At 43.9% G+C, this 23,248-nt stretch overlaps 1 protein-coding gene across 8 annotated transcripts in view; it reads right to left on the reverse strand.

Moving 5' to 3' along the window:
* LOC148030353 (uncharacterized) overlaps positions 1-23,248 on the reverse strand; it is a 347,980-nt gene that overhangs the window by 120,766 nt on the left and 203,966 nt on the right. For all 8 annotated transcript variants that reach the window (XR_015692181.1, XR_015692182.1, XM_087686669.1 and 5 more), the window contains 3 exons: positions 5,868-6,068; positions 5,489-5,761; positions 5,104-5,397 (listed from right to left, as the gene is read on the reverse strand). Coding sequence is in view for 6 of the 8 variants with exons in the window: in XM_087686669.1 (XP_087542795.1) it covers positions 5,104-5,397; positions 5,489-5,761; positions 5,868-6,068 (768 nt within the window). In the remaining 2 variants the exon portion in view is untranslated. The remainder of the gene's footprint in view (positions 1-5,103; positions 5,398-5,488; positions 5,762-5,867; positions 6,069-23,248) is intronic.

A 23,248-nucleotide genomic window follows, 5' to 3' on the forward strand; every position in this document is an offset into this window, starting at 1 on the left:
GTATGCCACGTGTGCTGTCATCATGATCAAAGGTCTTTCCACAAGCTGCCAGCTATCATAGAAATCTCTTACAAGTACATCTTGCTCTTATAGTAGTTCTCTCATTGGGTGGGATATACTAGAACGCCAAATTGTTTGCTCCATCAAGAAGTGTCAATGTTACTTGTGTGTCAAACCACCATTATTTGGCGTGTGGCTCCTAGAATTGTACGTGCACACAGTATCTTTCTCATGCACCAGGTCTCGTGCTAACTTGGCTTCAATTGCCTCTCACATTGAAATTTGTGGCCCTTCGAAGATAATATCAAGATATGTGATAATCTAACCAAGATATACACGGAGATATCGAGCTTATCCTTCCATGAAATGGTATTACAAGTCCCTTGTCTAGATCTCTTAAGCCCATTGTATAAGAGTTTCTCCCTTGAGAGAGGCTAGCATGGGAGACTATCCTTACCCTTATTCTATATGCCTATTTCTTAATGGATCCTTTTGAGTATTTTCAACCTTGGATCTTACTTGAGCTAGATTCCCAATAACACTTCACACAATCTTTGATGTGGTGTGAGGATTCCTTTAGTAGGCAGAGTATAGTTCACTAACCAAGTTCTCTTGCAACCATGTGGTATATTGCTTCCTGTTGAGCATTCTCAAGATCATGCATTGGCCAAATGAAGCACCACAATTGGAATTCTAGTTGGTCAAGAGGAAATGAGAGCCATGTCAAGGAAAAGGTGGATTGGGACATTATAATTCACCATAAATCCAAAGGAGGCTTGGGGATCATAGACCCACATAGTGAGAGCAAATCCTTATTGGTTAAGCTCATTGTGTGGATTCTTCTTCTAGGCAAGGAGCCTTGTAAGAAAAATTTCCTATGGAGACTATAGTCTAGTATACCTACACTAGGAGGACCATGTAGCCTAGCATCCATTGGAGTTTTTACGACATTAGAACATGAGACCTAAGGAGGAGCTTTGAGGTTAAATTTTCAGTTGCCATCATCGAGCTTGGAGATTCAAATCACCAAGCCTTCATCAATTACAACCCACCAAAGTTGAAGAGAATACGAGGAAGCCTTTTCTCTTCAATCATTACTTGAGATTAGAGCCTAGCCACACCCTTGAAGATGACCCATTTTTCTTGGGGTGATTTTCACTATAGATCACTTTTCTTAGGTGGAGATTGGTTTTCTTTTTAGAACCTGGAGGAGATCTAGAGGCAAAAGCTACACGAACTTAGAAGGTGCGATGGTAGAGGTGCCAAGAGAGGGGGTCCCTCCTGAGTGGAGGACAAATATATCTACTTCTCAGACCTAGGTCTCTTCTTCAAAGGGGACATCCTTCTTGGGGTTATCACAACTAGTAAAGACAAGATCTTCACTTTCAAGATGGAGAAGGATAGTAGCCTTCAAAGAGAGGACTTGATAAGCTCGAGCTCATGGGTTGCTTTGGACAAAGGATTAGAGCAATTGCAAATTGTGAGAGGAGATGATACATTGAGCTCAAGCAAGTCATTTGCTTGATTGATGGATGGACACACTAGGCTTAGTGTAAGAGGCTCTCCTTCAGAATTTACAATGGGACCCAAGAGAGTGGGTTTGAAGAGACCCATTCCTTGACAAGCCATGTGATGTGGCCTTCTTTAGCCACACCATTAGGTTGAGGACGAGGCTTCATAAGAGTAGGATTAGAGCATAGCAGGCAGCCACTCCTCATTGGCACAACATGTATCTCAAATAATTTCTTATCAGACTCTTGGAGGAGGTTAGATGACAGCTTGAGGCCTAGGATTTCTCTCTTTCTATGGTTAGTAGCTTAGCAATTGGTACATGGCTCAAGTATGACAAGGCCCCATTGGCATGTGCAAGATGTGGTGAGTTAGAGGAGACACATAAACACTATATGGGATTGGCCCACAATTCAAGAGTTGTGGAGGAGAGCCCTCAAGAGAGTCTTTCGTGACACAACAAGGACCATGAATGCAACTTGGGGGGAATAAGCTTGGGTCAAAGATACACGCCCAACATGCGGACATGAGGATTATTAGGGAGCCACTCTTTTCTCATCATTGGACAACATTTGAGCATTGTTGCCACTATAGATTAGTCACAGACACAATGGAATTAAGGACACAGTGACCGATGGAAGCTCATTGATAGTATCACTGCTTTGTACATTTGGACTATGAGGTATAGCAATGCTACAAACTTCCAAGATGTTTCCACTACAAAGATTGTTTTGAGGATTTTGACACAGATCATTCGTACTCTCCACTATAGATGGGAGAGGCTGCAGGGTGGTACTACAAGGAGGAGAGATGCTTTTATGTGGACTTTGTTAGAGATTCGGTCGTCCCTTGGATAGGCACATGTAGTGTACACTTGTACAGTTATTACTCTTGGGCAGGTTTACATATTTCTTGGATCAGGTTGGAAAGTTCCATGCAGCCGCTAGCTCATTTCCAGCAGTTCTGGGCAGTCAAGCAGGTGTGCAGCAGTTGGGCGGTGCCACTGACACACTGGCAGCATGTTTGCTACAGTTTTTTAAATTTCTTATAATTATTTGTTGCAATTGGCTAGTTTTTGGCTGGCCCCAACCTGCATATTCTATTATTTTATTTCTGCCTGTATATTGGTGGCCTGCCCTAGTCATTTCCATTTGAGTTCTACAGGTGGAGAGAGATCCTCGCTGGAGATGCACTCAACAGCCTGTTGTACAAATCTAGTTCCTTCATTTCAGCATTCATTCACTGCAGATCTCTGAGTTTTGTTGTCTCTTTCTCTCTCAGTGTTCATTTTCTTTTAGTCTAGTTGTACACTTCTACATTCGCTGCAGTTTGACACGGTATTAGAGGAGATTACAACACAACAAAAGTTTGTGTTTTCAGCATTTGAGGGAAATTGGGAGAGCTGCACAGTGACACAAGGCTGAGAGAGCGGCGAAGCACAAGAAAGCAGCAAAGTTGCGGATTTTTATGCAGGTTTTGGCTGTTCATGAAGGGAAAAAGGCCGGGTTTCAGCCTTTTGGTGCAGATCGTTGCCTTCAGTGATTGAAACACATTTGGAATGAGCGGAGGAAGTCCTAGTAAGCTGTGTTTTCAGAGTCAAAGGGGGCTGCCCTAGTTTGCAGGTTATTCAAGTGACAATGTCTTCCAAGCTTGATGTGGAGTTTTGGACTCTTATAGACCATAAAGTCCTTGTATTTCTGGCTCTTTCTCAAGATCACAAGCTCAACGGGGATAATTACTACATCTCGCAGGTAATGATGCTTGCCATCTTGGAGTCCTATGATTTGGTGGAGCTCGTGACCAAGGCCATAGATTGTCCTACCGCCCATGATGTGTCCAAGCTTTCTGCTCATGAGAAAGCTAAGTTGGCGAAGGTACAAGCACATTGGGACAAACTAAATACCTACATCTAACCATTTCTATTTCTCTCCTGCACTCTGATTGTGATAGCCCACATCGAGCATTGGACCATTGCTCACGAGATATGGTTGGAATTGGATGAGTTGTACAATCAGATGACTGTGATGAAGCGGGTGTGTTGGGAGGTATAGATGCAAATGTTGAACCTGTCCATGTCGGCTCCCATGTGGGAGCATGTTAATAAGCTTCAGCAAATTGCAGATGCAGGACCAAAAATAAAGAAAGTTGAATTCCTCAAAGTCTAGTGATAACTCTGCTCTTATAATTACTGCCCCAATTTAGTGCATTATATTCTACGTTGATTGCTTCGGGTGGACCGACATCCTTAGGTGGGAGAAGTTGATTCCAATGGTCTTGGATCAAAAGAAACAACTCAAAGGACAGAACACTCCCAAGATGGAGGCATGGACAGGATAGTCTTCTAACCCATGTGAAACGGTATGGCTTCAAAGGTTGTTAGGAGAGCTTGGCTATTCTCAGACGGGACCTACCACACTTCATTGCAACAATGAGAGTTGCATTGCTTTGGCATAAAATCCCGTGATCCATGCTAGGTCAAAGCACATTTGGAGATACAGTACCATTTCATTCGGGAGAAGATCATGGATGAGACTATTGATGTGGTGTATTGCAAGAGGGAGGATAAATTGGCACATTTGTTTATGAAGGCTCGTCCTTAGGCCATTTTTCAACAACACTCTAGATCCCTAAGCCTTATACCGAGTCCAAGATTTGAGGGGGGTTGTTAGAGATTCAATCATCCCTTGGATGGGCACACACAATGTACAATTGTACAATTAATACTCTTGGGAAGGTTTACACATTTCCTAGATTAGGTTGGACAGTTCCATGCAGTCACCAATCCATTTCCAGAAATTCGGGGCAGCTGGACAGTGCCACCTGGCATGCTGGCAGCATTTTCGTGGCAATTTTTTTATCTTTTTTATAATTATTTGCTGCAGTCGGCCAATTATGGCTGGCTGACCTGCCTTTTTTTTTCTAACTATATATTGGCTGGCTTCCCTCGGTCATTTCCACTCGACAGCCTATTGTACACATCTCCTTCCTTCATGTTCTGTGTTCTATTGTATCTTTCCCTCGGTCATTTCCACTCGACAGCCTATTGTACACATCTCCTTCCTTCATGTTCTGTGTTTTATTGTATCTTTCTCTCCGTGTTCATTTTCTTTTAGTTTGATTATACGCTTCTGCATTCGCTGCACTCTGTCAACCTTGGGATTTTGGGACCTTTCACCTAGCCCCGCATACGGTCTGCCACTGTAACACACCAGCTTAACTGTTTACATGACTATTGTCCTTATGATGTACTCAATTGCTCTGTACAGGGCCTTCTTAGAACTTTTTACTTTTACGTCAGGGGCATTTGCTTCAAGGTGACATGAAATAGAAAATTTCTTTTCTCTGAACAAAAAAGAAATCTTTGAGGTGGTGCACACAAGAGATGATGAAATGTATGCACATGTTTTCAGAAATTTGCAGTATGTGAGCATTCGAAATCAACATACAAAGAGTGGAGCAATAGGAACAACTGAACAAAGCAACAACGCTTGATGGAAGCCGAATGCTATTCCCATGTGTTGACAAGGAAAAGAATTTGACAATCATCTGATGGTTTTTCCCAAAAAAATCACAGACATCATTCAAGTTTTTTACCTCAATGAGTTTGGATGGTGGTCCATGCTCAGCAACCAGTGCAAAAGCTTTTTCCGGTTGATTTGCAATTAGGTACATGTCTGCAGCAGTCGCATGGTCATTTTTCTCCTCAGTCCATTCTGCCTGTTTTTGAATGATTTCTTCTACATTTGCTTGAGACCCGTCATCTCTGTCATGTGTTTTCTCTGCCAAGGATTTTGCTTCATCAAACATATGCAGATCTGCGAACATCTCCAAGGCCTTCTGAACCTGGCCAGCTTCACAATAAAGTTGAGCTGCTTCTTCAAACCTGCCCTGGGATTCATAGCTTATGACATCAGTTGCAGTTCAACTAAGTGTGAGTATACATTTTGTCATGATAATATCACAGTGAGATGCAGGACACCTGATATGCATAAATTGTGGCTAAAAGCTGTTGCTTGTCCTCGCCACATATATAACCCTTTTCCACTTGGTTGAGCAGCTCCAGAAAGCAGACATCTTGAAGCCGTGAAAAGCATGCATGGGCAATATTATAAGATTGTGCTTTAATGGACTGTAACCCAAGACATTTCCAGTCTGCTTCTGTGACACCCAAGCAGGCTACTCTATAAGCGTTATCATACTCTCCTCTGTCCATATAGTGCTTCATACTCCAGGAAAGTGGTATGTCTAATGTCTAGATATTTTAAATAAATAATCAGAAAAGATGAGAAGAAAAATTGTAAAGTTTTTGTCTGGCTCTAAGCAAAGTTTTGTTGTAAGTACAAGCACAAAAGATATACCTGGATAGAACACTGATGCAGGCAAAACACTTTGGATCCTTGAAATCCAACAACATATCCCATCATTTTCTGGCTGTGTATAGGGAAGTCTGCAGTTTTTATTTTTATAATGCCATTTCCAGCATAGCAAAGCGTCTCTTCCATTTGAGTGTTCCAGGCTACTGATGTTGCAGCTTTCTCCTGGAAAATGATCTCTTTTCTCTGCAGTAAAAATTTCACATTAGTTGTCTGCACACCAACGTGTTTGTTTCATATATTATGTTATGGTTCTATTGCATCAACTCAAAAACATACTATGAGTTTTGAATTCACAAGGATCATAGCAAGGACAAAAAGACTGACAGTTGACATCTGAAGAAAAGTCCGAGCGACATTCTGATGTCAGTTTATATTGTATCTTAAATCCTGACCTGTTTTTCTCTGATCATGTCTAACTATCTTTAGACATGTATCTTCATTTAACATCAACTAGAGGATTCTAGAACAAAATTCCAATATCTGTAATAAGCTGGAATCGCCATATATGGCTAGCTCATAACAAATTGGAAAAGAGAAAGAGGGACAGACAGGTCGCATGAAAAGGGAGGAAAAGGAGAAATGTATGGAAAAGGAAAGCAGCTGGGTTTTTTCTGTGTGTATGTGCATGCATGCATGTATGTGCATGCACGCATGTATGTGGGCATGCAGGCAATAGAAGCCTCCAATAATAGGATCCAGAAAACCAGTAGATACATGTATGGCATGGCTTGCTCCACACATAGTCAAACATCACATAGTCAACCCCACACTGAAATCTGTCAGGGGGAAGAGGAATACGAGTAGATCTATGTAGCATAGTAGGCTAACTTGCATCGGGAATTCGAGCCTCCACACTTTATTTCTTGAGGTATCATTGGTCTCTCAACCTAGTAACCCATCTGACCACTCTGTCTGTAGCCCAAAAAGATACATTTAGTGAATTTTGGCTCTAACTTACTACATGTTTCCATTTGTACATGCACATAATCGTCACAGCCAAAATACTCTTAAGTTATCGTAAGAGGGTTACTTGCCTGACGATGCTTCTTCAAGAATGCCACCATTCAAAGTAGTATTAGGCAACTTGTTAATCAAATGTATAGCAATCGCCATAGCCTCAATCCGAAATCCTTGAGTAAAACCAACATTAGATAGCACATTCAATAACCTTATGTTTATCGACCTATTCACATGCTTTGTAACACCAATTTGGACAAGATTACCAAATGTAGTGACTTTCCTTTTTATCCCATGTGCTTCACATAAGTTTTCGAACTCATAAGAGACATATTCTCCACCATTGTAAGTTCTGAGTCACTTAAGTCTCTTGCTAGATTGTTTTTCTGCCAATGCAAGAACTTCATGAAAACAAACCTATAGATTTTGTAGGCATAGGCTTACGTATATCATTATGCACTAAGTCAAGCAGCTCACTCTTTGTGCTTAAGTTTTTCTCATGGGCTGAACATGTACGGCTTCCATATATATAATGCAAGAGACTAAAATTTTTGCGAGTGCCAAAAATTTATGAAAACAAGACAAAATCCGATTTCTAGTTGCATTGACAATGAATGTGATAAAATAGAATGGCCCCCTATAGACTTTGTAGGCATTAGCTCACATATAACGCTATGTTCATTTTTCTATTTAAGTTTTTCTTCTGGGTTGAATGTTCATGCTTTCCATATAACGTTATGTACAAAGTCAAGTGGATCTATTCCCAGTGCAAGTCAGCCTACTATGCTACATAGATCACACACTCATTCTCACACACACATGCAAGTTAGCCCCTCATTCTCACACTCACTCTCCCTCAATCTCAAGATAGAGCACAAGTAGATAGAATAGAAGTACGAAGAAGAAGCATGCTCTCAAGTTTGCACACCACAAGAATGAGCTTATCCATTCAGTTTCCAGTTTTTATACATGGGGTTTGGAATTTCAGCTTCCACTTCAGTTGGGCGTCCATCTCTCCCTCTCTCCTATTTGGCTCTTGACTGGTCTTTCCCGGTTCATGCACGCATATTAGATTACACTGACCGTCATAAAATCGAATGAAAGTTTGTGTTTGCACCTCTGCCAAAGCTACGGGTCTTTCGACCCAGTGCAAAATATTACTTGCATGGGTGCTACACTCAACTTTTCAAATTATTTCACAATTAATGTATGATTGCTGGGCTCTAACCGAAACTTATATGCCTTGCTCTCTTCGCTTGATTTGCATTTTTCTTTACTTTTTCTGCCTTTGTGCATCTTTGCTAATTTGCTTTGCTATCTTGCTGCCTTTCATCCTATAGTTAACATTATCCCCTCCTAAATGAGTACTAGTCCCATGGCATTCTCTGTCAAAGGTAGCATGCTTTAGCTTACACCAAAGATGAATAATGTTGGGATAGTTGTAGAATCATTGCAAGGAGAGTGGTAGTTGTCATGGGAGCTTGATTTGAATATTGAAGTTGTTGGAAGATCATTGTGGGAATTGGAGTTGTTTTGTGCTTTGGATACCAATCAAAAAGTGGTAATGTGGATTGAATGTAGCTCATGGAATTAGGATCTCCTTGTGGGAGGTTGTTTCAAATCAATTGGATTGATTGAAGTTGGGTACCACAAAGGATGTTGGCTCGAGCTAGAAGTTGCAAGCTGCTACATTCGCTTGTACCTGAAAGGGCAAACCTCTCGTGCTCTCTCCCTAGGGGAGTGCTAGTTTGATTGCATGAATAGGACGTATGCATGGATTGGGAGATAGGCTGAACTCGAGACAAGAAAGCCAGTGTTGTCCCATGCTTTAGGACCTAATCCGTGTAAAGGTTATGGTGCGGTTATTATGTGAGTGCACATGTTTACATAGGCTATTACATAGTTAGAAGACAACATGATAGCTTTTGTTTGTCAATCGATCGATGAAGTAGGCACCAGTTGATGGATAGGTGATGGAAAGTGTGCTAAGGAATAAAGTAGTCAACATGGCATTAGGAGAAGAACATCGAAATACTATGAGATCCATGGGATTCAAAAAAATAAGTATGATGAGACGGAGGTTTCTTTTTCAATGAATAAAGGCGACAATGCTGAGTAGGCCTGCAGCATTGAGCGATACCCGATTGACTTATTGCTAGTTTCGACTATGAGATCCATGGGATTCACAAAAATTAATGTGTGATGAGACGGAGGTTTCTTTTTCAAACTGCATCAGAGAAGTGTGTACCAGACTGCTGAAAGTGTCGGGTATAAATAGCCGAGATCTGCTAGAAAATAGGGCGCCAGAAATACCCTGTCGGCTGCATTAAATGCAGCCGACTGACTGTACAGGTCGGACTGCCACGTTTCAGTCCGACTGTGCAGTCTGACTGCACTCTGCCTGTCCGACTGCACAATGATCTCATCTCTAACATCCCCTCTCAGAGCCTAGGCAAGGCAGAAGCCTGAGGGATCTGGAATGTCTCCGAAGTAGAGCCTGAGGAAGCGCCTTCGTAAACAAATCCGCAAGATTGTCCTCCGTCTTGCAATACTCCACAGTGATGGTCTCATCCAGAAGCTTTTCTCGGATGAAGTGGTACTGGATCTCGATGTGCTTCGTCCGGACATGAAAAACGGGGTTCCGTGCCAAGGCAATGCAACTCTCATTGTCACATCGCAGCAATGTAGGACGAGTCTGGGGGCACCCAAGCTCCTTCAATAATCTCCGAAGCCACACAACCTCGCATGTGGTGGAAGACGCGGCCCGATACTCCGCCTCAGTAGACGAAAGGGCTACCGTGGGCTGCTTCTTGCTACTCCATGAAATAACACTTGCACCCAAAGTAAAACAGTAACCTGTAGTAGACCGCCTGTGGTCCACATCACCGGCCCAGTCCACTCGCTCCAACCTGCAAGTACAAGATCGGACCCATCTGTCCCTGCAGGGTAATGAATCCCTAAATCAGACGTCCCCCTTAGATACCGAAGTATCCTCTGAGCAGCCTGCCAATGCACCGTCTTAGGTTCACTCATGAACCCTGCCAAGAGCCCAACAGCAAAACATAGATCAACCCTGGTGTTGAGAAGCCAAATCAAAGACCCAATCAACTGTCGATAGCGGGACGCATCCACCAAACAAGAAGCTGAATGGGAAGTGGCCTTCCAGTTCGGATCCATAGGAGTAGAGAGGGCCCGACAATCCTCTATCTCAAAAGACACCAAGAGCTCCTGTACATATCTCTGTTGAGAGATAAAGATCCCCCTCTGAGACTGATAAATCTCATGGCCCAAAAAGAAATGAAGTAGACCCAAATCCGTCATCTCGAACGTCCGATGTAAAGCTAACTTTGTCTCTTGGACCTGCTGTGCAGCATCACCTGTGACAATCAAATCATCAACATATAATACAAACAGCACACAACCATCCTCGGAAGTGTGAACATACAGCTGCGGATCGGCCTTGGACCGCCGATATCCCAACTGAGACTGGAGGAACGAATCAATCTTCTCGTTCCATGCACGCGGAGCTTGCTTGAGGCCATACAAGGCCTTCTTCAACCTATAGACTTTCCCATCTGAAGAACCAAAGCCAGGAGGCTGCTCAACATAGATCTCCTCCTTCAAATCACCATTCAAGAAGGCCGACTTCACATCCAACTGATAAACATGCCATCTCCTATGGCCAGCCAAAGCAAGAACAGCTCTAATGGTCGCCATACGAGCTGTGGGGGCAAAAGTGTCATGACAGTCAATCCCTGGGCGCTGTGCAAAACCTTTAGCAACAAGGCGAGCCTTGTGCTTATCCAAGGTACCATCACTGAGGTATTTGATCTTGAAGATCCACTTGACTCCAATCACCTTCTTCTTCGGGGGGCGGGGCACGAGTGACCAAGTGCAATTCCTCTCAATAGCCTCCAACTTAGCTTCCATAGCTTTCTTCCATGGTGCGGACTGTAAAGCCTCCTTCACGGAGGTGGGCTCTCGATCCTGCATAACACGGGACATCAAACAATAGTTGGAGCAAACAAGCTCCGTAGAATGTGCCTGGTGCCTCCGTGACCGCCGCGGACCATCCTGCGGTCCCCACTCCTCAGGAACCCCCTCGATCCCTGAAACCTCCACAAACCGTACATCACGGCTAGTGTACACATCCCGCTTGACGGGATCATACAGTCGGTAGCCTTGGGACTGGGAGCTATAGCCAACAAATACCTATTTTCGGGAAGCTACTTCAAATTTATCACGGTGAGCCTTGGGAATGTGAACATAGGCATCACACCCAAAGACTCGAAAGTAAGAAACATCTGGCTTTGTCCCAAAATAAGCCTCAAATGGAGTCATCCCTTCCACGGCCGAAGTAGGGGATCGATTAAGGATGTGGACTGCAGTAGCCACAGCCTCGGCCCACAGAACCTGAGGGGTCTGACGGTGCTCCATCATGGTGCGCGCCATCTCGATCACACTGCGGTTCTTCCGTTCAAGAATACAATTTTCTTGAGGAGTATTGGTATTGGCAAACTCCTAGTGAATTCCTCTATCTACACAAAACCGAGCAAACTCATTAGACACAAATTCACCTCCCTTGTCGGATCGCAAGGTCTTCAACTTCCGACCTGATCGGTTCTCCTCAAAGAGAAGCCAATCCTTGAAGTGCGAGAAAGCTTCTGACTTTAGTGCCAAAAAGTAGGCCCATGTCATCCTGCTGTAGTCATCCACGATCAGCATGAAGTACGAGCTCCCACGCAGGGACTCATTCCTCATAGGGCCACATAGATCCGTAGATACTAGCTCCATCGGTGAAGTAGACCGCCGCGAAGCTATGTGGGGAATGGCATCCCTATGCTGCTTCCCCCGTATGCAGGAGACACATGGCTGCTGGCTCACCACTATATCCGGCAACCCTCGAACAAGCTGTCCATGTGACGCCTTCCGAAGATAGTCATAGTTCAGGTGACCAAACCGAGCATGCCATAACCCTGACTGTGACTGAGAGGTAAGAAGAAGAGTAGAGAGGGCGGTGGAAGACTTCAGTTTGTAAATGCCGTTCTCCTCATATCCGGATGAGAGAACCTTCCTCGATCCACGATCAAGGACTCGCACTGTAGTACTGTCAAACTCCACCAAAAGACCAAGGGAGCAAATCTTATGAACTGAAAGGAGATGGTACCCTAATCCTGGAACATGCAAAACCTCTGAGGTAAGGGTACCACCTCGTCCATCCGGAATAAGCTGCATCTTACCCCGACCTGCAACAGAAACTGAAGAGCTATCTCCAATGAGAATCTGCCCACGCGAGGGTCGCAGCTGGGCAACCGTGAGGCACCACTATCAACAATGCACTCTCGAGCCTGGGGAGCCGTCATTGCAGCATCAGAAGCAGTCGGTGAAGCGTCCTCAATGACAGCTAGATGAAGAAATGCAGCTGATGAGGGTGCAGCCACCGCTCCAGAATCCTTGGTGTCCTTCTTCTTGGTGTCCTTCGTGTCTTTGTCAGGGCAATCCTTCTTCCAATGGCCAGTCTTTCCACAAATATGGCATGTGGAGTCTTTGTCCTTGTCCTTCTCCTTGTCCTTCTTAGACTTGTTATCCCCCTTCTTCTTCTTTTGGTCCTTTCCCTTCTTCTGAGAGGCTTGACCTGTCAGCGCCTCCGACTTGGAAGCATTCTGTCCCTTTAACTGTTCCTCTTGGTCCAAGACCATAGGAACCAACTCTTCCCACCGAAGAGTAGACTCTCGCCCAGAAGCAATGAGGGCAGAGTAAAATGTACCGAATCGTGGCGGCAACTGGGACAATAGTGTGATCACCATGTCTTCGGAGGAAATCGGCTTTCCCGCATTCTGAACCTGCATCTGTAGCTGCCTTAGCTTGTTAATGTGCTCCCGTAGCGAAGAAGACTTATTTACGGACAAGGTCCGCATCTGTACCTCCAAAGAAACCCTCTTCATTAGGATCATCCGATTGTAGATCTGATCAAGCTCCAGCCATATCTCCCGAGCCACCGTCAAGTGCTCGATGTGAGCGATCACGGCTGTAGTGCATGATAGAAAGAGAAAGGATCGAATCCTCGCATTCTGTTTGTCCCAATGAGACTGGGCCTTGGCCAACTCCGCACGAGCATCGGAAGAGAGTTTGGACTCATCTCTTACCGAGGGCCGGTCAATCTCCTCCTGTACCAACTCCGCCAAATCATAGGACTCAAGAATGGCCAACATCATGACGCGCCAAATGCGGTAGTTGTCGCCGTCGAGCTTCTGATCTGTAGGAAGAGCCGGTAAGACAGGCACCTTCCGGTCCATAATCGCCTGGAACTCCAAGTCCATCTCTGTAGACATCTTCACCTACAATGCCTTCACAAACGCAAAAGCAGCCCCCTCTGACTGGGAAAACTCAGCCTGCTAAGGCTCTTCTGCATCCTGATCCTTCTTCACCCGCCGGAGGCGATGAAAAAGCAAAACCTGCACTTGTAGGCTGAATACTCAAACTTCCTCCGCGTCAAACAGCAGTAAACAGCAGCAAATCCACCACCTGTACTCCTTTCCTGTGCGCCCACACTCCTTTCAGCCTTGTTCCAAGGCGCAGCCCTCCTGTCTGCCCTTAAACGCAAAAAACGCAAATTTGTGTTGCGATGGAAACTCCTCTTCAGGTTGATTCTGCGCTCAGTCAGCCCTCAAACACTGCTCTGATACCATGTCAGAGTGCAGCGGTGCGGAAGCGTAGGACTGAGAGAGAGAGAACGCAGAGAGAGAAGAGAGAGAAAGAGACAGTGGACGATGAAGATCTACTGTATAAAGAATGCTGAATACAAAGATATGCAGATATATACACGGGCGCAGTGCGCTGGACTGCGTGTCTCCACCTCGACGATGCAACCTGTTGTCCACCTCGAAGTCCGCTGCAGTCTGCACTGTCTGCTGTCTGAAATCTGTGAACAGAGACAGAATCTGCGCGTCACCGGTCTTTAATCTGCGTCAGAGAAGTGTGTACCAGACTGCTGAAAGTGACGGGTATAAATAGCCGAGATCTGCCAGAAAATAGGGCGCCAGAAATACCCTGTCGGCTGCATTAAATGCAGCCGACTGACTGTACAGGTCGGACTGCCACGTGGCAGTCCGACTGTGCAGTCCGACTGCACTCTGCCTGTCCGACTGCACAGTGATCTGATCTCTAACAGGGATAACCTGGTCAATGTCGAAGAAGTAATAATGGACCGGTTCGTGGGACTTAAGTTAGGGTATCCTGGAGATTGAGACCTGGTTGATAATAGAACTGCCATCACTTATTGACACTCATCTTCTCATTGTATTGTGCTTTGTTCTTAGAAAAAGAGAACAGCTTAGAAAATGCCAATGGAGACAAACTTCTATATGAAGCACGATCTTTGCAGATGTGGTCTTTGAAATCTCTTCTAGTGATATGTTCTAGATAGGCCTTCATTGCTCGATGGTGCTTTTGGTAATATTTCTAAGGGACGGTAGTCCTTGGTGGCTTCGTACATTAGATCCGCTCACGTAATCACCAGACTATCCTACATTCACTTGATAAAAATATGAGAGTACATACAGTTAATGTGCTCAAAATCCATTGATAGGACTCTATTAGAAAAAGTACCACTTACTTGAATTTAGTTATGTTGACCTTGATTATGGTTATCTCTACTTGACAGCCATTGCTTGTAGGGTATGTGGGTTTTTTTATAAAACTTTCTTTGACCTATATACAATCATTGAGATCAGATCCAAGTTATGTACATGTTTACAACTAGAAATCCATGTCACTCCAAGATGTTGGAAGCCAATTGCAAAACTGACAATTATACTCTAGTGTAGCACAAGCATCGAGGAGTCGTGGGAACTTTACCAGAATGGATAAGTATTATGCAACATCGAGTAGCATTGTTCCTTGTCTTGGTCTACCAGCAACATGCAAGTCCTCTTCCATTAAAATTTTGTCAAGCGGGGGATATTTTATGATAGGTCTTGCTAAGGCCATACTATGGACAATAGCTAGTACACGAAAGGAAGTAGGGGCTACATAGGTTGGGTCTTTTTGAGACCACTATATAGCTTGTCGCTCCTTCGAGATAGTCATTAGCTGGCCTCCGAGTTCAACCCCATTGAAGCTCGGTTATTAAACCAATATTTCTCAAATTGACTTCGTCCCTGAGCTTGTTGTTTGAACTCTTCACTCTTGAACATGTCATGCTGACAAAGCTCTTTGTTGAATGTAACTCTTAAGTGGTGCTCTTGGCTTCCTCATTTGAGATGTGCAGTAGAAGATTGTCTAGTAGCTTATCATAGTGCTCGCCAAGATATTCTTGCTCCTCCCCAAGTTAGTAAATATTCTAGGTATTCCTCATGTTCTTTAGGCAACATGCCCACGTTGGCATGGATGTAGATCCATGCAAGCAACTTCAACCTAACATTGCCATTTCTTCTAGGGTTCTAACAATTGCTTTGGGCTTTCATATGGCAAAAGATTCAAGGAGAGAGAAGCAAGATTGGAGCAAAGGATTGCTTGTGCTTTCGAGGTTGTTATGTCTATCTTGAGGTTCTACGACTACCATGTCTTGTTTCTCATCGAATGTGACAAGTTTAGTCACAATTGATTGTTGTGATTGCTCAATTTCAATGCTTGATTAGACATCAAACTCTTATTATTTGTGGATCGAGTTTTATTTGCAAGAATTGGAAGTATATGTTGCTTGGCATCCCTAGAACCGTCAAAATCATTCACTTGCTTAGCACCTTGGGGAGAAGCGGGAATGGACATATCTATGGATTGCTTATGTGAAGGGTTTATCGGCCTCTTACTCGGCATTGTGGATTTCTTATATGTGGCTTCTACGGTTGCTTGCTGCTGGTATTGTTTCTTTAGCTTGTGTTTCTTTCTCTTGGATAATGAAGGTGTGGACTTAAAAGATTCTGTGCCTTCACTTGGTTTGGCATCTATATCGTTGGACTGCTCATCATGGATCTCTTTTCTTTTCGTCTCCTTGTGAAGCTTTTCTAGATCATACTGAGCGATATTGCTAGGTTGCAGTAATTCAATTGCCTCTTGCTTTGAAGAGTTGAGCCTTCAACTATCTCCCCTTCATCGGATATATTAATTATGGGCGCTAGCAATAGTTCTTGCTTAGTTACGGGCATTATCTTGGTGAATTATGGAAGGTTGGTCCTTAGGGATCGTAGTTAGCATTGCCTTCTTTGATAGTTCCTTTTTAAACTTTGTTTTATATTAAGATTTGTTTTTCTCCCATTGAGGGATCACTTGTGGGTGGTGTGATGGAGATGGGCTTGCAGGTGGTTTGGGAAACCACAACCAAGAATTTCCCACATAGTACCCTTAAGCAAGTAGAAGGAATCGTGAAACCCATCAATGTGTAGTAGCTCTCCACCGATGTCTTTACCAATGAGGTTTGACTCTATTCTGCAACCTTCTATGCTTTTTGTAGGTCCATCTTGTACCTCGTTATCACTCTCTAAATTTTGCATTTGAAGAATGATCGTGCTGACAAGTTCTCCCTCTTCATTGTGTGCTTGAAGCAACTCCTCAAGCATTTCGTTGTTTCTCTGACTATAGTTGATATCTTTTTTGGGCCCTAGTTTTGCTTCTTACATTTACCTTGAGAACTAATAAGATCACCCTTGCTGAAAGTTGTAATTGTCCTCACATTCAGGACCATCGAATGTATCCGTTGGATTACATGATTAACCTTGCATTTTATTTCTCCCTTGAAGGCTCTACCCAGAAGTATTTCCTTTCTTATGTCTTCACGATTCAGGAGTACATGGAATAAGATGGGGAGGCTTTCAATTTCAACAAATGTGAGGATTCTGCACTTTCCTAGGAGAGAGTATGGTTTTCCTCCATAGGGGTTGAGGATTGTATTGGTCAATGTAAGCTCTGGTTGGCCTATTTCTGTCCATGCTTCGTAAATCAAAATATTAAGGTCCATTCCATCGTCGATAAGAGCATCGACAACATGTCTCTTTTTGCAGCAAGCTTGACCCTAAGATAGGCCGGAGGTATTATCTCATCATCTTCTGGGTCTAGGTCTATAGCCCCAATCTTTTGAATACAAATCCTTAGACTCGTAGTTGCACTATTAGATGCGGATTATGTATTAGAATTATGACTCGTTCGTGCAATGCTAGCTTTATCGCATTCAAGGTCAATGTTGGTGAGTTGATTTATCATTGTCTTGATCTTCCAATGGTGTTGCATTCTGTTCAAATTGAGTGCAATCTAAATGTATTGTATAGGTATTCATGTGTGGCCTACTTGCCCTTGATGGCTATTATGGCCCATTAAAGTTCTATGGTCTCCATCTTCCCTTTGTTCGAGTGTGGCATTCCCTTGTTTCAACCTTGCGACTCCTTATTTACTGAGATCTATTGCTTAAGTATGGTCCCTCAGTTTGTTTTCCTACAAATTCTTACTTTGGTTTATCTCCCTTTGCCAATGTTTTACAAAATGTTAGTCTCTCTTTTGTCTATGTTTGTTACAATGCAGTTCCCTGTTTCCTTATCATTGTTCCACAAGTGTGATTCCTATGTTTCCTCAGTTTTGTTTGAAGCAATCATAGTTTGTTTCTTGTGTGCTTGTTGGAATGATTTTTGTTATGAGATATTTGGTGTTTGTAGTTCTTTCCTCTCCCTTCTTGCTTGTACAACTAGGCTTTAGCTCCTCTTAATCAATCTATTGAGTTATACTTTGAGATTCCCAACTACACTCATGCTCAACCAAGCTTTGTATTTTTCTTATCAATATTATGTTATGAACAAACAATTTTCAATACACTATATTGTGCTTATTGTCCTCAATGTAATGCTTCTTAATATTCTTCCTTGAGTGTGATTCTTTGGTTCTATGAGCATAGTCAAGTAGGCTTGATGCAATCCAACCACCCTAGCAAAATTGCAGCTAGCTAAGATAATGAAGCGTGGTCATGTGCAATATTGTGTCAAAAGATAACGTATCAGCGAGACAGTAGGGTTTGCAGGGAGGAACACGGAGTGAACTCAGCAAACATGGATAAGAGAAGAGAAGAGAGAAGAAACTCTGATGAATGCAATGATGAAGTTTTGAATCATGGAGTGAATGTGATACAAGGGAACAAGGGTGTCGTAGCACAAGGAAGATGACGAAGACAGCCACGAACCAAGAACCGCAATATCCTCTTGAAGGGGTGTGAGGGTAGTGGAGAGGCTGGAGAGAAGAGGTGACGGACTGAATGTATCAGCCGTGGTGAATGAATGAGAGAGTGGCCTATAAATAGGCATAGTCAATCTAGGATGGCGCTCCTTTTTGGGGGTGCAAACCCTAAACGCAAACCCTAAACACAAAACACAGAAACACAAAAACGCAAACTGCAGGTGAAGGGTAAAAGGTTTCTCAACACCCCCTCTCAGGCCCAAAAAGGGGAACAAGAGAAGAGTGAGGTGGAGATGCAATGCTCATGCAGCAAGTGCCACTTGGATAGTGTCCCTCGTGGGAAAATTGTTCACTTGCCCAAGCGCCCTAGTACAAAGATGATGAAAACATGCAATGTATAGAAGGAATGTCGGACTTTGTGTGGTGTCGAGAACCGTAAGGATATGCCCGTACTCGATCTCGGGAGGTCACTCCATGCTGACCAAGGGATGAAGAAGATCCACCGTGTAATTTGAGAATACCACCTAAAAGGAGACCTTTGAAGATAATCAGGAGACAGGATGAGCTATAGAACCCGAAAGTCAACCTTGGGAGAGAAGCCACTAGCTCCGTGACTCCATGCTAGAAGGAATACGAAGGCCTAGCCGCTAAGTCGCTGCTAAAGATCCAAGGGCCCCGATCTAGGTAAATCCTCTAGATCGTGGGTACAAGTAGAGAAAATGACTTCTCAAAGGAGAGCCACTCCTTGAAAGTGAAAGGTGGTGGTGTATGAAGAACTTCATGGCACATAGGGTCCCTCTCTAAATTGGAAGGAGTAGAAGTAGAAGCCCCCTGTGAAGCTGAAGAAGAACCGGAAACCCCTTCTGAGGGCCAAGTAAAAAATCCCCCGCCGAATCCCAGTCTGAGAGAGAAAGGGAATTCAACCACTCATGGCTCACGGACTACGAAGCATCAGATGATGAAGGAAGTGCCGCCGGTTGTGCCGCCGGTTCGAAAGAAGAAGCCAGAAAGCACCCAGAAGTGGCCTCTCAAACCTGAGTGGAAGAGGGTGGGGAAGAAGGAGGCTCAGGATGAGCCAAGGGTGGGGAACAAGCGTGGGCTCTTAAGAGAGTGGACTGTGGAGATGTGGGCCATGCAAGCCACTGTACCCGGAAGTGGGTGGGGGAAACCTCTACATTGTGGGGTGGTCTCCAGGAGGTCTTATTGCCTTGTAAGGTCTTAGAGCCGCCGTGTGCTCGAACGGACTTAGTGTGCGTCAGGTGTGGCTTATTGCCTTGAGCATAATACTCTAATAACCGATGCAGAACGATCTCTGTGGCCCAAAAAGGAGAGGTGGCACAAGGAGTGCATGGTGGAAGATGCATATACTTCGTAGGGGTGGGGAGCAAAGGTCGATGTTGATAGTCTTCGGTGAGATGACCGTTCGTGCCGTAGTAGGAACACCCACTAGAAGGGCAATCTGGCGGAAGAGACGCCATGTCACTGGTGTGGTAAACTGGATAAGGGAGGGTGGGAGGGAGAAGAAGGATATCTCCCAATGCGCAGCAGAAATGATAGAGAAATCAAATGTTGGTGCCAAATCCGCCACCAGTCTTTGTCTTCTCTGATAAGGAGAGAGAAAGACTAAAAACGTAGGTTGCAGGAGAGAGAAAGACGGAAAACGCAGGAAAAACCGGCAGCAGCAATCAGCATGCTGAAATCAGCTCCGAACATTGTGTGGTAGGCTGGAAACAGGTGCCAGACTGCTATAGACAGCAATGGCCAACTTGGACCAGTATGTCCTCCGCGTTTGGGGTGTGGGCAGCAAGCTGAAAACACCTAAAACCCTGCAAAAACGAGATGATGCAGCAAAAGAAGAAGAGATGGGGATGCCAAACCCGCCACCGGTCTTTGCCTTCACTGGAGTGGAGAATCTTTGCTGTTTTTTGAGCAAATCCAACTCTAATACCATGTCAAAAGATGACGTACCAGCGAGACAATAGGGTTTGTGGGGAGGAACACGGAGTGAACTCGGCAAACATGGACAAGAGAAAAGAAGAGAGAGGAAACTCCAATGAATGGAATGATTAGGTTTTTGCTTAGGTTTTTTGGATTATTTATTGGTAGGCTAGTGATTGTTGGACTCTAATAGAGTTGTCACAATTACTAGTCCAACTATGAGTGTGGTCCTCCAACAAGTTACCGAATTCTATGATCCAAATTCTTCCTGGCAATTTGAGTTGCAAGAAAGCTTTCATGTTTAAAACGTGATTCTAGTAAGTTCCTTTGCTCAAAAGTCCTCACTAGGCTCCAAGAGCTTAATTACCTTCCGTTCATTGATGCTTCACATGGTGTAGCAGGTTCAGCTAAAAATGCATTAGCTTTACTTAAATAGCCTCAAAACTTAATTAATGAAGAAACCTTGTTTATTTAAAAGAAACACGATCCTAGGGAGTTTATGTGTCCCATAAGCACAAACCCACTTGGGAGGGTCCAAACTTTCTATAGATACGTATGTTGCCTTCCATTAAGTTCTCTGGTGTTCGACATCCAGAAGGTTGCCTTGCTGCGATTCGGGATCCGTTCAGAGTATAGCACACTCTCCAGCTCATTACCCCTGCCCTGATCCTTGAGATATAGGAGTTCGAGGTTCAGTATTCATTCAGTGCATAGCGTGTTTGCTACATGAGCATTGTATATTTCGCAGTTATATCAGTTCAGTTATTTTCTGTGTTCATTGTCTCTGAGTTACCCTAACCCTAACTGAGTTCTTTTATCAGTTTGTGCTTTGTCGTACGATTGTTATTTGTGTTTTTGTGTCAGAGTATTTCTTTACATGGTACTAGAGCCTGTTACTCTCTAAGAAACCTAGGCCTTTGATCTGAAAGCTCTCCGCAAGAAGCAAGAACAATAGTAGGTTCAAATGACTTCGAACACATCAATACCAATTCAGTCTCCAAAAAAACCTATGTCAAGAACCGAGCAAGAGTGGGTAGAATACCTTGCTTCACAAAGTTCCGACATGGTGGAAGACACTTCTGACAACACAGAAGAAAGGCTATACAAGCTTTCCACTAAAGAATATCATGTGATCATGGACTTTAGACGAAAGAAGATTGAGGAGCTCGATCGAAGATTTGCCCTTCAAGAAAAGCTACTCAATGAAGGTGTGCATAAATTTCTCTCTTCAGATGTTGCACATAAATTTGATGATATTGCAGGGCTGTCGAGACCTCCCTCACGGATGGGCCCCCCTATTGGAGAAAGAGATCCAAAGTATGTTCCATTCCTTCCGTCCACTCCGGTGCAAGGTACTTTAGATTCGTCTTTTACCTCTTCTGCTTTCCAATATAGTGGTAGAAATCATGAGGAAGATAGAGTACAATCTGTTGACTACGGAAAAGATTCTCTTGAGGACCAATGCTTGTATATTAACACACGTCGTGGGGATTATAAGATAAGCCAGGTACCTCTTCTTCTACCCTTTTTTTTAATTTTCTTCTCAAAATTAGAATGAATTTGGTGTTCCTATTTCTACATTGCATGGTGCATCATCATCATCATCATTTCATTTTCAATCATTAATTGGTAAAAATGAACAAAATGCATCTATATCTTTTACACCACAAATTCAAAACCTACCCATCCCACCACATTATTCCGCTACTTTCCCACTTCTCTTCACACCATTTACATTCCCCTATCAAACACCTCATGTTACACATCACACCGCACCCGGGGGTTATGGAATCATAGGCACCACCTTTAGAACCTCATCCTTTCCTTAGTCAGGTGGTGTTCCACCTTCTTCTCACACACTTTCGGGATCATTGCAGCCTAGGTATCCCCCCCAATCTCTCTCGAATGTGGATTAGGTGGTACCACACCTTGCCTCTATAGCATTACCTAGTGGATCTCTTGGTCATTCTACTGTGCCCTAGCCAAGCTTTGGACAAGGCTTTCCTGTCCCAGTGCCTCCACCTCCATCGGCACCTTATGAAAACATTCATGTTCCAATGTCTCCGCATCAATTAGCACTCATTGGACACTCCCAGCCTATTTCTGCCTACCCACCTTTTCCCCCTCATTCTTTCTATCAGACACACTCACCACCACCATCTTACCCTCCACCTCCATCTTATTCCACTTTTTCGACACCTCATGGTTCCACCTCATCTTTTGCCAAGCATGCTTTTAATGATAAGACTCGTTTTAACGAGTCCAACTTTATCACTTGGTTAAACTTAATGAGACATGTCCTTGAATCCCAGAACCTATGGGATCTTGTGCAAGCGTTGCAACCCCAACCTGATCCTGCACTTGTTCGATAGAAGATTGTCTGCTCATGGAAGGCTAGGAATGCCTCTGCTATTGTCAAGCTTATGCAAGGCTTATTGCTTGAGTTTCATTCTCAGCTTCAATATTTCGACTTGGCGTCAGAATGATGGCCATACCTGACTGACCACTATGTGGCTTGGGATAGGACTCGTCGTATAAATCTTGACCATGAGCTCCAACTCTTCAAAATCACTAATCACAATGACTTGAAAGTCAAGTTGGCTGAGTATTGGCGACTTCCTGCCGAATTCTCCACTACGGGGATTCCCAAGTCCTCTGCAATCAAGTCACATTGTTTCTAAACAAACTCCCCAAGAAATACTTCAATTTTGTGGAAGCTATAGTTTCAAAGCCTACCATGCCTACTTTCTATGAATTTGAGTGTGAGCTGTTCGTTACGCACGGTTGTTCGATCAATTTCATATGAACTCTTTCTTTGAGGGGGCTCTTGTTGCTCATTCTCAAAAGAGGCAACAAGGGAAAGGCAAACAAAATCAAATCTCCACTCAAAATAAAAAACAAAATCAATCCGAGAAATCCCAAGGAAACTCCCAGTCACAACTCAAACAAGGGTGGCAGAATGTACCTAAAAAGAATATGTATTTTCAACATTGTCAAAAGGCTGGTCATTTTGACGAGGAGTGTCAATCAAAAGCCAAAGGCACAGCACCCAAATCTAAGTCTCAGACCCCCGCCCCTCAGTCCGGCAACCCCCAACAAGGGACGCACGGTGATGACAAGGGATAGTTTAAAGGTCAAACTCATACTGCAATCGTTCAGCCATCTCAGTCGACAACATTCTCAACTCTAGAGGGCTTGTCTGACTGGTCTGCAGAGGCCCACATCGTCTCCATAGAGACATCAGATGCGAGTCTCGTCCCCATCTGTGAGTTGTCTCCCAACGAGGTTACCACAGAGGCCCGCTCGTCAGAGCC

The sequence above is a fragment of the Lygodium microphyllum genome, chromosome 10 (assembly GCF_053477565.2).
Source record: "Lygodium microphyllum isolate KBCC chromosome 10, Lygodium_microphyllum_v1.1.10, whole genome shotgun sequence".
In the NCBI taxonomy this organism is placed as follows: domain Eukaryota; kingdom Viridiplantae; phylum Streptophyta; class Polypodiopsida; order Schizaeales; family Lygodiaceae; genus Lygodium; species Lygodium microphyllum.